Below are 13253 nucleotides of genomic sequence, written 5' to 3' on the forward strand. Positions count from 1 at the left end.
CCTTACATAATAGTATTGTATGTATTTTAATGTTAGGGCATAGTAGTTAAAGACCCAAATATAAAGTGGACCGTTTTTCTTGCTATATGACACAAAATGTTGGTTAAACCACACACTTTGATTTTTCGAACATTCAACACTACTTCTTATTCACTTTAAAATGAGTTACACTAAATACGAAATGTACTTTCCTCAAGAATGTCAGCCTTTTAATGACACTTGTAATCTGTTACAATCTCAGGAAGGTTATGCCACCTTCACAGGGGACAAAAAACAGTGGCATGTCATTGCCCCTAATTCATCTTTTTTTTTATATATATATATATATTTTGTAATGATCTCTATTTAAAAAATTGTAATCTCTCAAACTCTGCTTCTAGCTGGTGGTGATCGCCTATGATGATGGAGAACCAGTGAAGACAAATAGAACCACTGTGGAAATCACTGTTCTCCAGCCCTCCAGGATCCCCATCTTCACCCAGGAGGAGTACAGGTGGGCCCTGTTGTCTGTAGGCACAGAGAACAGGAATTAACTCATGTATGACAAGTTCTCTTTGAGGTTTCCAAATAATAATTTGTTCAGCGTTGTTCCCTGTAGGCTGATTCAGAATCCCTGCATGAGTAATAAATCTTATCTATGAATATGTGACTAGAAGAGCTGGGAGGTTGAATCTAGCTAGTAAAGAGCTCTCAAACGCTGTTGTTTCAGAAAGGGTACGTCTGCAGCCCATCAACGTGTTTGAATGTGGATACTGAAGATTCTGGTTTAGTGTGTGAGGGGTTTAAGGGTTTCATGGTACAGTAGTGTTTAGTTTTCAGTTTTTATTCCAATAAGACACCAAGTCAAATTACTTTACTGGCACAATCAATAATTCAAATTGTTCACATGCAGTCGAGCATGTGAAAAACATTCCTTATCAAAATCATCCTACATCAAATTTTGGTGAAGTGTTGGTTAATATTATCTTTAATAACCAGTTTTCAAAAATAAACCTGCCCTGAGAAATATTCATATTCAAGAGTAAAAAGTGTGACAGCTAGCCCTGGTCACCCCTATTCATTAAATATCTGACATGTCATTATGGGATGCCTACCTGTGACAGAAAGATCCATTTCAGTGTCTGTACATTTCCATGAGGTAAAAACAGCATATACAAAATCTTGTCGTTCTCTTACAATTCTTTCCCTCATTCCTGCCTCATTTGTTTTATGTTTTCATTCTCTTTGTAAATGCACCGTTGAGAGAGATTTTTGTTCTTCTGGCCAGAGAGAATATATATCTCTCTCTCTCTCTCTCTCTCTCTCTCTCTCTCCCTCTGCAGAAAATTTAAAACTCCCTCTAACTCCAAAAATATAATTGAAAATAGGGAAAATAGAGCTTCAGTCCTGCATGTTCTGGAAGAATCAACCCAACTGCAGGGATATATTAAAAGATCTGTAAATGATTCCCTATATTGAGCAGATATGTGTCATTTGCATGAAGAAAAAAGATCCAATGTTTTAAGAAAGTATTTAGATATCGTCACATTTACTACACTGGGTTATAAGCTCTTATCAAACCCTTTTTGAGCTCCCTTGCTGCCTACTGTAGTGTCTACATAGGCATTTGCCTCCTATATGTCTGTTCAGACCGAAAGTGTTTTTGCACAAAAAAAAAGCTAGATACAATGCAACAAATAGAACACAATGCAGGGGTCAGGAGATGTGTTTTGAAAGGCTGAAATTCCTTTAACTTGACACGGAGTCTTAAAAACACGTCCGTCTAGTGCATGTTGACATAGAAAAACTATTTTACTAAATACTAAATTGTCCGAATCCATTCAAAAGGCCGAAACATAATCAACACTTGTATGTGAACACAGACACTTCTAGCTACGCAAGCTTGATTATATGCATAGTTGCATTCCAAAATGTGTCAGACCGTATTTCATAACACAACGCAAGTACCCTTTGCAAGTACCCTCAACGTTGTCATTTTTATGTGAGATCACCTAGTTAAGTTAAATAAAGGCACAATATAATTCATGCACAACAGGCCAACAATAGCCGCACTGATTATTTACAAATATATATATATATATATATATATATATATATATATATATATATATATATATATAAATATTTTATATAAGGCCAAATTAACCATATATCTGGTTATACCAATTTTTAAGAATCAGATTAGGTAGCAATAACTCTTTAAAGTTGAATTGTGTAGCTTTTCTGATGTTAAAATACTTCAAATACCTTCTCTCTGACCCGTACTGAAAAATAAATAATACCAGTTCACCCAAAAATCAATTCTCTCATCATTTTCTCAGCTTTATGCCATCTCAAACCCATATTACTTGTTTTCTTCTGCTGTTTTTGTCCATATTTACCAATTAGGTCCACCTTGCCATGGATGTGTCAAGCACAAGTAATGATCATGATCACTTTAAGGAGACTCCAGATGTCAAGATATATATTGAAAAATGTATTATATGTTGGTCTATTTCTCAACTAAAACCGATTAGAAGACATGGATTAAACCACTCGAGTTGTATGGATTACCTTTATGCTGTAATTTGTTTTTCACCTCATATCTTTAGCAAAATATCTTTGTTTGTGTTCCTCTGAAGAATTAAATGCATAAGGGTTTGAAACCACATAAATGTGAATTAATCATGAATGAAATATTATTTTTGTGTGGACTATTCCTTTAAGCTTTCATGTTCAGACTGACACGATCAGTCTTTAATACTCAAACTTTTTATCACTCATTTCTAATATTTGAATCTTTCTTAAGGATCAACATATTACTCTTATCTTTGTCAATTAGCATCTAAAAAATTGTATTTGCTGTGTAAATGTGAGTGGTCAATGTATTCATCGTTGACATATACAAAAAAAAACACAGATTTGTTAGTTTCAATCTTCAGTATAAAACAATGTTAGTGACTCTTTTTCTGCATGAAACATGACATTTGGTAAGATGTTTATTTATTTAGACTTTTGGATTTTATCCATTGGAATTTATTTGAATAACGAAAAGCTGGTGTTACATACCAGAATGAATCCAGGTGATTGCGGGAGAGGGGTTGAAAAGAAGGATTTGTTATGTCAGTGGAAAAAGAAAGTCATGTCAGAGGTGGAGCAAGTTATTGCATTATGGTAAAATATTTATTTGAAATACATGAACAAATGAATTGTTATCAATGAGACCAGGAACCTGAATTAAAAAAGTCAAAAATATAAATGTATCAAAAATAGATTTTATTTTGGAAAATTCAAGTTTTCATGATTTAATCCGGTTTGGCATTTTTGAATTCTCTTCAAAATGGAATCGAAAGAAACTTGACTGAGGAGATAATAAAGCTGTATTCCGTCTGTTGGGATTTGGGTTTTGCTGCTCATTCAGCTCTGATGTTATGCAGTGTGCAGTCTGTTCTGAGTGGGGTTGATGTTCGAATGGCTGTGTGTTGACTGAAGCAGTGGGCCAGAGAACACTTCACAGGAAGCCGTAATGGCATGAGCTATAGAGATCATGCAGCATTCTCAGTAGACCTCATTAAGCTACAGACTTTAGCAGAGAAACTCTGGATATCTGATTAAAGAACACCTGAGAAAAAATGGGTTAAATGAACACTTACAAGCTTTCACACACATTTTTTTTTTTTTTTTTTTTTACTTTGAGGGAAAATTACTATCCCTGTAATGTTTGTCAAATGTCCTCATTGGATTGCTTTATGCTTAAAGACTTTTCACATTTTTTGCACTGATTTTGGGGCCAAATTTATATCCTTCTTTTTCTGTGACGCTATAGAATATAATATCTCTGACGACAAGGTCATATTCTCAAAGATTAATGATTTTTGTTTACCAACAATTTACACACAATACCACGCACATACATAGAAACATGAACTGCAGAGAAGTTGTTAACTGTTGTCAAGCCTTATCACTGTCATCCTGTGCTTCGCCCAGGGCCGCTGTCACACTGACACCTCTATAGTTTACAACACTGTGTGAAGCTCACTAAACCTGTCAAGAACATGTCTGGGTTGTTTTATATTAGCCAATTATTTTAGGGCAAGGAACATTTTTTATTTTTTTTGAAAGTGAATGGTGATCACCAGGAGCGTCGCTAGACTTTTGTCACATCTGGGGCTTAGCCCACAGTAATCTTTCCTACCATGACATGGCCTGAAATTCAGGGAGGATTGCAGACATTGTGCACTATAGACCTGTCGCGCTTATTAACTAACCATCTGATCACATTTATTTCTTTAATCAGATCTGAATTCTAATTCCAATCACATTTTAATGCCCAAAAAGGGGAATTTTAAGGGAATATACTGTATAAATGCCATGCATGGCACGTTTGTGTCATTCAGTTGAACTCCAAGTCCGAGAGTCACTGAGGTCAACCAGCTCCTGTCCAGAGGAGTGTGAAGCGATGTAAATAGAGGCTCACACCAAACTCCCACGAAAAAGTATAAACTGTGTTAGTTAACGAAAAGCGATGCAGTTTCACTTTAAATGAATGTGTAATAGCAAATGCTACTGGTTCATACATGCTGTTAATAACACGCAGTAACAAAGAGATGAAGACGCACACTTACTCTATTTCTGTGGAGTGATAAAATGATGAAACAAAATCTTGTGGGTTTAATCAGAGCATTAAAATAAAATGTGAAAGTGAAGAAATTGGGATATAAATGTTTTACTATTGCATAATATAATAGATATTAGATAAATATAAAAATATATATATAAAAAAAATATTTTTTTTTTAATTTTGTATATAAATATATAATATAAAATATATGGGTTAAATAAACAACAGTGTAAATGTACAATTGACCAAAACTAAAGTTGACTATAAATGTTTTAAATATTTTCATATTATTCATAAGTTTTTAAAACCTTAAAAAAAGATATATATACATTTTATTATTTGATTTATATATTTCAAGTTAAATAAAAATGACTTCTTAAGGTGTATGAAGCACACATGCAGAAAAAAGCAAACCTTAAAAAATGTGACAATTTATGACAATTAATCATGAAAACCCTTAAAGAAATAATTAATCGTCATAGCCCTAAAACGCATTGATCGCAATTATGTATTTGACAATTAACCGTCAGTAACATTTCAGAATCGTGACAGCCCTAGCGCACAATTTTAATAATTTCCGCACGTTCCACATTCATAGCACAGGACATTCCCACACACTTTTATTGACTTTACAGTCCAGCGGCAAATTATTAAACCAATAAATACAGATGAACAAATCAAATCAATAAACTTGTCTTTGCATTAAACTGTAATTCCAGAAGATGCGCGAAAAAATCCGCTCTATCACTCCATCTCCGCGTGCACAGTGAGCAATCTCTTTGTCGCTTAGTTACTGAATTTAAGATGTCATAGATTTGTGCTCCCATGCTAAATTACCTGACCTTTTGCTCCTATCATTCAAAATCTACTACTGTCCTAGTGAGTAACACTATTCACTAATCACATCTCTGATCATTTTCATTTTGAAATGTTTATTTTTTTTCCTTCTTTTATTCAATTGGCATGGAGTTGCTAAGTTTTAATTAAGGTTCCGATCTACTGGCATAACAATCACACACCATACAAATTATCCTTGTTAAAGTTAATTGTTGATTGATTGATTGATTGATTGATTGATTGATTGATTGATTGTCATTGCAGTTACAATGAAATGTAGAGTAGCGTCATCTCCAAATAGCTCTCACCAAATCCCTACACATATAGAAAAGTGCACAATATAATAATATTTAAACATATATTTGCATGCTGGGACATTACACAATGTGGCAGGACTTGCAACAGAATGAGTATCTCATCCTAGATCAGTCTTAGTATGTATGTTATGGGTAGGGTTGATTGGATTGTTACGTACCTTCTTCATTCTGATCAATTAATGCAGAATCAATTCTGGTTGGTTTGCCCTTGAGTGAAATTTGATCATGGTAATTGTTAAATATGCTAGCTGATTTAACCTGGGAAGAGTCCATCTTAGGGAGTGAGAAGGTGTGCTCTGTCCAAGTTGACTGTCACTGGTTCATGCATTTAAATCTAATAAAATTGCTGTATTGATTGTTAAAAACAAATGAAGAATAGAAATGAGACAATCATTATTAAAAGTTAGTGCTATATATATATATATATATATATGTGTGTGTGAAGATTACATATTTAGAAATAAGGCTTGCGTAATGAAACCTTAGTGCCTCTGGTAGAGAAAAGCTGCACTCTTCTGAGAGAAAATAAAAAATATTTCTCACACAACACTATGTATGGCTTCAGAAGATTTGAAATATAGTGCTGGAGTGATATGGGCAACTTTTATGTGCTTTTGGAGCTTGACAGTCACAATCACAATCCTCTCGTCCCTCAACCTTGTGTTTTACAGATGATAAAAAGTCATACTGGTTTTGAAACAATCATGGCAAAAATTCAAAGCTTTGGGTGAGCTATTATTTATTAAAATTGTATCACTTTTTATATATTCTATTCTATTTTTTATGTTTTAAAAATATATAGGCATAAATAAAATGCTTTATAGATTAATGTAACAAAGTGAACAGGACAATGTAAGCCTACTGACAAAAAGTTCATTCAGATTTATTTATTTATTAATTTTTTCAGTTACCTTTTCTTTATTCAGCAGAACAGTGAAAACTGAAAGTATTTTCAGTTTTCATTTTGGATGGAATTCACCAAAATTGCCTTCCATAAGCTTCCAGCCAGACTGCGATGCTCCTCACTGAATGTTACCTATATCACCTTGGTCAAAGGAGGGACAACATTCTCTTAAACTTCATTGAAAATGAAATAACCACTAACAAAAGCCTTCATCAGCAAAAACCAAAGGGAAATGCATCTACTTGTATTACGTATTAATTTGTGTTGACTTCAAGGACTTTAACACTAAAACGTATAGTCATATATAAAATCATTTTGACCATGACCAGAACATGTTTTCATGAGATTCACCTTACTGAATTATTGTTGTGTGTTTTTGTTTTTTGCATTTTTACATGTGTTTGAGGAGAAAAGCATAGAGAACAAAATCCATTCCCTTACCCCTCCATATAAATTAAAAATATATATATGTAGATATACTATACACATAAATAAACAAACATTTTAATTTTCCTGCTCCATTATATGTCTGTCTTCAAGATTAGATCTGTTAAATTAGGGATAACGTGCAGTCTGAAGCACAATAAAGCCTGATAAGATAATCAGGATCCTGATTCAAAACAAATAACAGTACATTATTATCTTATAATACAGCTACTTACCAAATACAATAAATGGATAAGAAAATATTGATTTGAGTTGAAGTGTATTATTATGTGAGAGCAAAGAGGCAGTATAGTGATACGAAATACATGAAACTAGCACAGCTTTGTGGGAAATCTGGTGCCTGGGACCACAGTCAGATATACAGATTAACGTTCATCCAGAAAGATGTGTAATAAATCATTGTACTATGCAGTTCATGTAATAAGTTGCTTATGGTACCATAAGCAATAAACAGCACTGACTGTCTAAAGATTAAATTAACATTCCTAAGGGTAGGCCATACTATAGTCAAGTCAAATCAAGTGAAGTGGTTTTTGTTGTCCTTCAACCATATACAGTTAATACAGGACACAGTGAAACGAGACAATGTTCCTCCAGGACCATGGTGCTACATAAAACAACATAGGACAAACACAGAACCACATGAGACTACTCAAGACTAAATAACATACCTATATAAACTGCATGTGCAAACATGTGCAAAAAGTATGGGACAGTACAATAAATTACTAAAAATTAACAGGACAATGGGCACAGTGAGAGACCAGTACACAGTAGTGCAAAAAGATGACAGTTTCTAAAAATGCCAAATGTAAACATAACATACTATGAGATAGTGTTCTATGCACATAGCAGTTATTGAGGTATCTGCCAGGTATAAAGTGACGATAATTAAAGTGTAACTCAGGACACTTTTGTGTGTGTCAGTCCAGTCTCTGAGTATTGAGGAGTCTGATGGCTTGGTGGAAGAAGCTGTTATACAGTCTGGCCGTGAGGGCCCGAATGCTTTTGTACCTTTTGCCAGACAGCAGGAGGGTGAAGAGTTTGTGTGAGGGTTGTGTGGGGTCATCCACAATGCTGGTTGCTTTGCGGATGCAGTGTTTTTTTGTAAATGTCTTAGATGTAGGGAAGAGAGACCCTGATGATCTTCTCAGCTGTCCTCACTATCCTCTGCAGGGCTTTGTGGTCCGAAACGGTGCATGTCCCAAACCAGGCAGTGATGCAGCTGCTCAGGATGCTTTCAATAGTCCCTCTATAGAATGTTGTGAGGATGGGGGGTGGGAGATGTGCTTTCCTCAGTCTTTGAAGAAAGTAGAGACGCTCCTGGGCTTTCTTGGTAATAGAGCTGGTGTTGAGGGACCAGGTGAACACCAAGGAATTTGGTGTTCTTGACAATCTCCAGTCCGTTAGCCGCTGCACCTCCTCTCTGTATGCTGATGAGACCCACCACTCCTGGGCCCCAGGGCTCAGTTTGGTGGTGGTGGAGATGCTGTTCCCGATCCGGACTGACTGAGGTCTCCCAGTCAGGAAGTCCAGGATCCAGTTGCAGAGGGAGGTGTCCAGGCCCAGCAGGTTCAGCTTTCCAATCAGGTGCTGAGGCATTATTGTGTTGAATGCTGTCTATGAACAGGCGTCGTCTGTTGAACGGTTTGGACGATAGGCAAACTGCAGTGGGTCTAGTGAGGGGGGGCAGCTGGGTCTTAATGTGCCTCATGACGAGCATCTCGAAGCACTTCATGATGATAGGTGTGAGTGCAATGGGATGGTAGTCGTTGAGGCAGGACACTGAAGAATTCTTTGGCATGGGGACGATGGTGGTGGCCTTGAAGCACGTTGGAACGACGGCGCTGCTCAGAGAGATGTTGAAGATGTCGGTAAGAAAATCTGCCATATGGTCTGCACATCCTCTGAGCACTCTGCCAGGAATGTTGTGTGGTCCAGCAGCCTTCCGTGGGTTGATTCTACATAGAGTTTTCCTCACATCAGCCGTGGTAAGACAGAGCACCTGGTCGTTGGGAGGAGGGGTGGTCTTCCTTGCTACCATGTCGTTCTGTTCTTCAAACCTAGCGTAGAAGTGGCTCAGCGCATCTGGAAGGGATGCATCTATGTCACAGGCAACTGATGTTGTCCTGTAGTTGGTGATGGCCTGGATGCCCTGCCACATGCGCCGCATGTCGCCGCTGTCCTGGAAGTGACTGCGGATTCTCTGGGCGTGTGCATGCTTTGCCTCTTTGATGGCCTGGGACAGTTTGGCCCTCGCTGTTCTTAGGGCAGCCTTGTCGCCTGTTCTGAAGGGGGAGTCTCGGGTCCTCAGTAGCACAAGCACATCCGCAGTCATCCACGGCTTCTGGTTGGAGCGTGTGGTGATGGTCTTGGAGAAGGTGACATCATCAATGCACTTGCTGATGTAGCTGGTCACTGATGCTGTGTATTCCTCCAAGTTGGTAGAGTCACCATATGTTGCAGCCTCCCTGAACATGTGCCAATCAATACACTCAAAACAGTCCTGAAGAGCAGAGATGGCTCCTGCTGGCCAGGTTTTCACCTGCTTCTGGAGCGATTTTGTGTGTCTGACGAGCGTTCTGTATGCTGGAATTAGCATAACCGAGATGTGTTCTGAGTAGCCAAGGTGGGGGCGGGGCTCCGACCGGTACGTGCCTGGGATGTTTGTGTAAACAAGATCAAGTGTGTTCGCCCCTCTCGTTGCAAAGTCCACATACTGATGGAATTTAGGGAGCACTGTCTTGAGATTTGCATGGTTGAAATCTCCGGCAACAATAAACAGTCCGTCAGGGTGAGCATTCTGCAGTTTGCTCTTAGCCCCATACAGTTCACAGAGCGCTTCCTTAGCGTTAGCGCTGGGGGGAATGTAAACTCCGGTTATAATAACAGTGGGTCTGCATCTAACAGTCACAAGCTCCACCAGCGATAAGCAGTAACTAGAGACTAGCATAGAGTTATTGCACCATTCTGTGTTGATTTAAACACACAAGCCACCACAGCAAGTCTTAATGCACAGAGCTGCGTTTCTGTCGGCACGAAACGAGGCGAGCCCGTCTAACTGAATGGTGGCGTCCGGATCTCTGTCGCTGAGCCACGTCTCCATGAAAAAAAAGACGTGAGCTCTAAGCTCACGCTGCGTAGTCTGCTGGAGTCGGATGTAGTCCTGTTTATTGTCCAGGGAGCAAACATTTGAGAGCAGGATAGACGGGAGAGCCGGCCAGCTAGGGTTTGCCCACACTAAAAACTAGTGTTTTTTGTGCTTTTCTACAATGTACACACTGTACAATCCAATGGTCATAATGAACACAAATATCAGGGTGAAGATTCATTTCTTAACTATCTGTTTCTGAGAGCTGTACTAAAGTCTCAAAAGTCATTAACAGTGAATTAAAAGTACATAAACTCTGATTCAGTAATCTATAACTTCTAGATAAGACCCAGCAAGTATTTTCTACATTATTTAGTTAATTTAATTGCAAGACCATTTTTGTTCAGTAAAAAAACCCTAAAGTGTTGGTCAGATCTATTGAGCTACACAGAAGTATTTTACAGTATATTAATGATTTATGCAACCACCACCTAACACAACACTGTCTGACCTGATGACGATTCAGACACCAAAACAACCTTAGAACACTCAAGGTCTGTTTACATCTCTCTAAAAGTCTCCTCTGTGAGCCGTTGGAGGCATCTATCCACAAAATTATTGTCACTTAGCCCGACTATTACGGCACATGGACATCGGAGCAACCAGTGTTCGTGTCTACCACCGCCAGACACTGTTAAAATATAAGATTCATGCAACAACCAAGCTGTATGATGATCTGCAGGAGTTGCTACACGAACTCGGCTTGCTGCGGAGACCAGGCCTCCAGTCCTCGGCATCGCCTGATGCCAGTGCCCGGGGGAGGGGACGTCATAAATGGTGTGCGAGGAAGCGAAAGCGCGGCAAGAGGGCGGGAGTCCATGCTAGCCTAAAACCAAACCCTAGCCAGCCGGCTATCCCGTCTATCCTGCTCTCAAATGTTTGCTTCCTGGACAATAAACTGGACTACATCCGACTCCAGCAGACTACGCAGCGTGAGCTTAGAGACTGCTGCGTATTTGTATTCACGGAGTCCCTACATACCAAGTGTTGCCACACGACAAATATATGCTGTAGAGCACAATAGTTTCTACAATTACACAGCTATGCAAATACGAATAATATAATCAGCATAATGTATACAAGTGTACTGATGAAGATGGTTGCAAGTTATTCTGCTGCAGTAACTAAGCTGTTTTTTTATTCCAATTGTAATCAGCATGAAGCTAAGCATCGCTTAGATTTTCATGCGACCTTGGTTTTTTCGCTGACAGTGTAGCAGTTGACTGCACTAGTTTTGATGCACACCTGGGTTCGAATGACGTCAAAGCTCGGTTCATTTGAATGATGTGAACACTGTTTTCGAACTCGGATGTACACATGCAAACCACACCCATGTCTGCTTGAAAAGGTGATTGTAACAGGGTTTAGGATGGACAAGGAGGAGGCGGGAACTGGCAGAACAGACAACATAACTTTAATTACATAAATTAACTTCAACAAACAAACACACCGACACACACATACACACAGCGGCCGAGTGTGTCTCTCTGTCTCGAACTGGCACCTACGGCTCGTCTTTATCTCCCTCCCGGCTGATTAGGACAAATTAGCACCGTGCGTGTGTCTTCACGGCCCGGCCACACCGTCCTCCTCCAACGCCTGATTCAGGCTGGGGAAACCTCCAGCTTGACATACTCGCCTCCCTTCCTAGAGAGGAGGTGTTGCCCTTCTGGCCGTCCTTTTGCTGGCAGTTCATCCCCGCCTCTCTGGAGCCCTGGAGAGACAAGGGGAGCGAGAGTGGAGAGAGAGATAAACTTGCTCGCCGGTCCCCGGACATGCCGTCGCCTGGTCCTCAGCTACACCGCCATGCCCTGGTGGATGGTAGCCGCTCCTCCGCTTCCCAGTGGACAGCAGCGGCGATGACTCCATGACAGTACATCCCTCCTCCTTCCCGGAATTTGGCACCAATGTAACAGGGTTCGGGATGGGCAAGGATGAGATGGGAACCGGCAGAAGAGTCAACATAACTTCAATTACATAAATTAGCTTAAACAAACAAACACACCAACACGCACACACACACACACACACAGCGCCTCCAGCTCATCTTTATCCCTCTCCCAGCTGATTAGGACAATTCAGCACTGGGCGTGTGTCTTCACAGCCCATCCACGCACTCCCCCTCGTCACAGTGGTCTAGGGTACGGTTCATGTGAACTCCAGTATAGTTTGCTGCTAATATGCTGCAATCTCAGAAGTGAACCGCTTGTGATGACACATAATTCACTTCTTTGCAGGCTACCGATCGAATGTAGTATTATGTATTTCTCACACCTGCTTATGTCTAAATAAATCATCTCACAGAGCAGCTCACATTCATCACATCACTTTCAACACTTACACAGACTCGCGGCAGACAACGCTAACATTTATCACATCATTGTACATTTAATGCATCTGTGGTAGAAACATAAGTGTCGTTCTGTGCACGTAAAGGTTTGGTGGTAAATCCAAAGAATTGAATACTTTAATAAAACAGTAAAGCTGATGTCTTCTTGAGTTATTACCTATTTACAGCGGTAAACAGCTGCCGCTTGTACTCACATTGATGATGCAGTCAGACTCTGGTTCAGACCCAAATAATAAGATAGAACAGAGACCAGTGGGAGGGGGTAGGAAACAAACTCGTGTTCGGTCAAGCAATAGAACCAAGTGTGAAAGCACCCTAAGAGATCACCTCAGTTTATACACTTAAGAGCTTTAGAAATTTTTCTTTTGAAGAGTTTTCTTTTGACCAGTGATTCATCTGCTTAAAATGCAGTAATTAAACTCTCTTCACCTCTTAAATGTACTCTATCTGTACTTTCTGTAGGTATTTTATTGTGGTGGAGGGCCAGTTGAAATGCTCTGATGTATATGTAATAATATAATTTAAAGGAATAGTTCACCCAAAAATTTTAATGTGCTGATAATTTACTCACCCTCAGGCCATCCAAGATGTATCTGAGTTTCTTTCTTCATTAAAAAAGAATTTAAGATTTTAAGTATTTCATTTCA

General features: G+C 39.1%; 1 protein-coding gene across 1 annotated transcript in view; it reads left to right on the forward strand.

The window, feature by feature from the left end:
• The window catches only part of pcdh15a (protocadherin-related 15a), a 250136-nt gene that overhangs the window by 187323 nt on the left and 49560 nt on the right, over nt 1-13253 (forward strand). Inside the window, exon 24 of the mRNA XM_052150614.1 lies at nt 381-493. Coding sequence (XP_052006574.1) covers nt 381-493 — 113 coding nt within the window. The remainder of the gene's footprint in view (nt 1-380; nt 494-13253) is intronic.

The sequence above is a fragment of the Xyrauchen texanus genome, chromosome 20, assembly GCF_025860055.1.
Source record: "Xyrauchen texanus isolate HMW12.3.18 chromosome 20, RBS_HiC_50CHRs, whole genome shotgun sequence".
In the NCBI taxonomy this organism is placed as follows: domain Eukaryota; kingdom Metazoa; phylum Chordata; class Actinopteri; order Cypriniformes; family Catostomidae; genus Xyrauchen; species Xyrauchen texanus.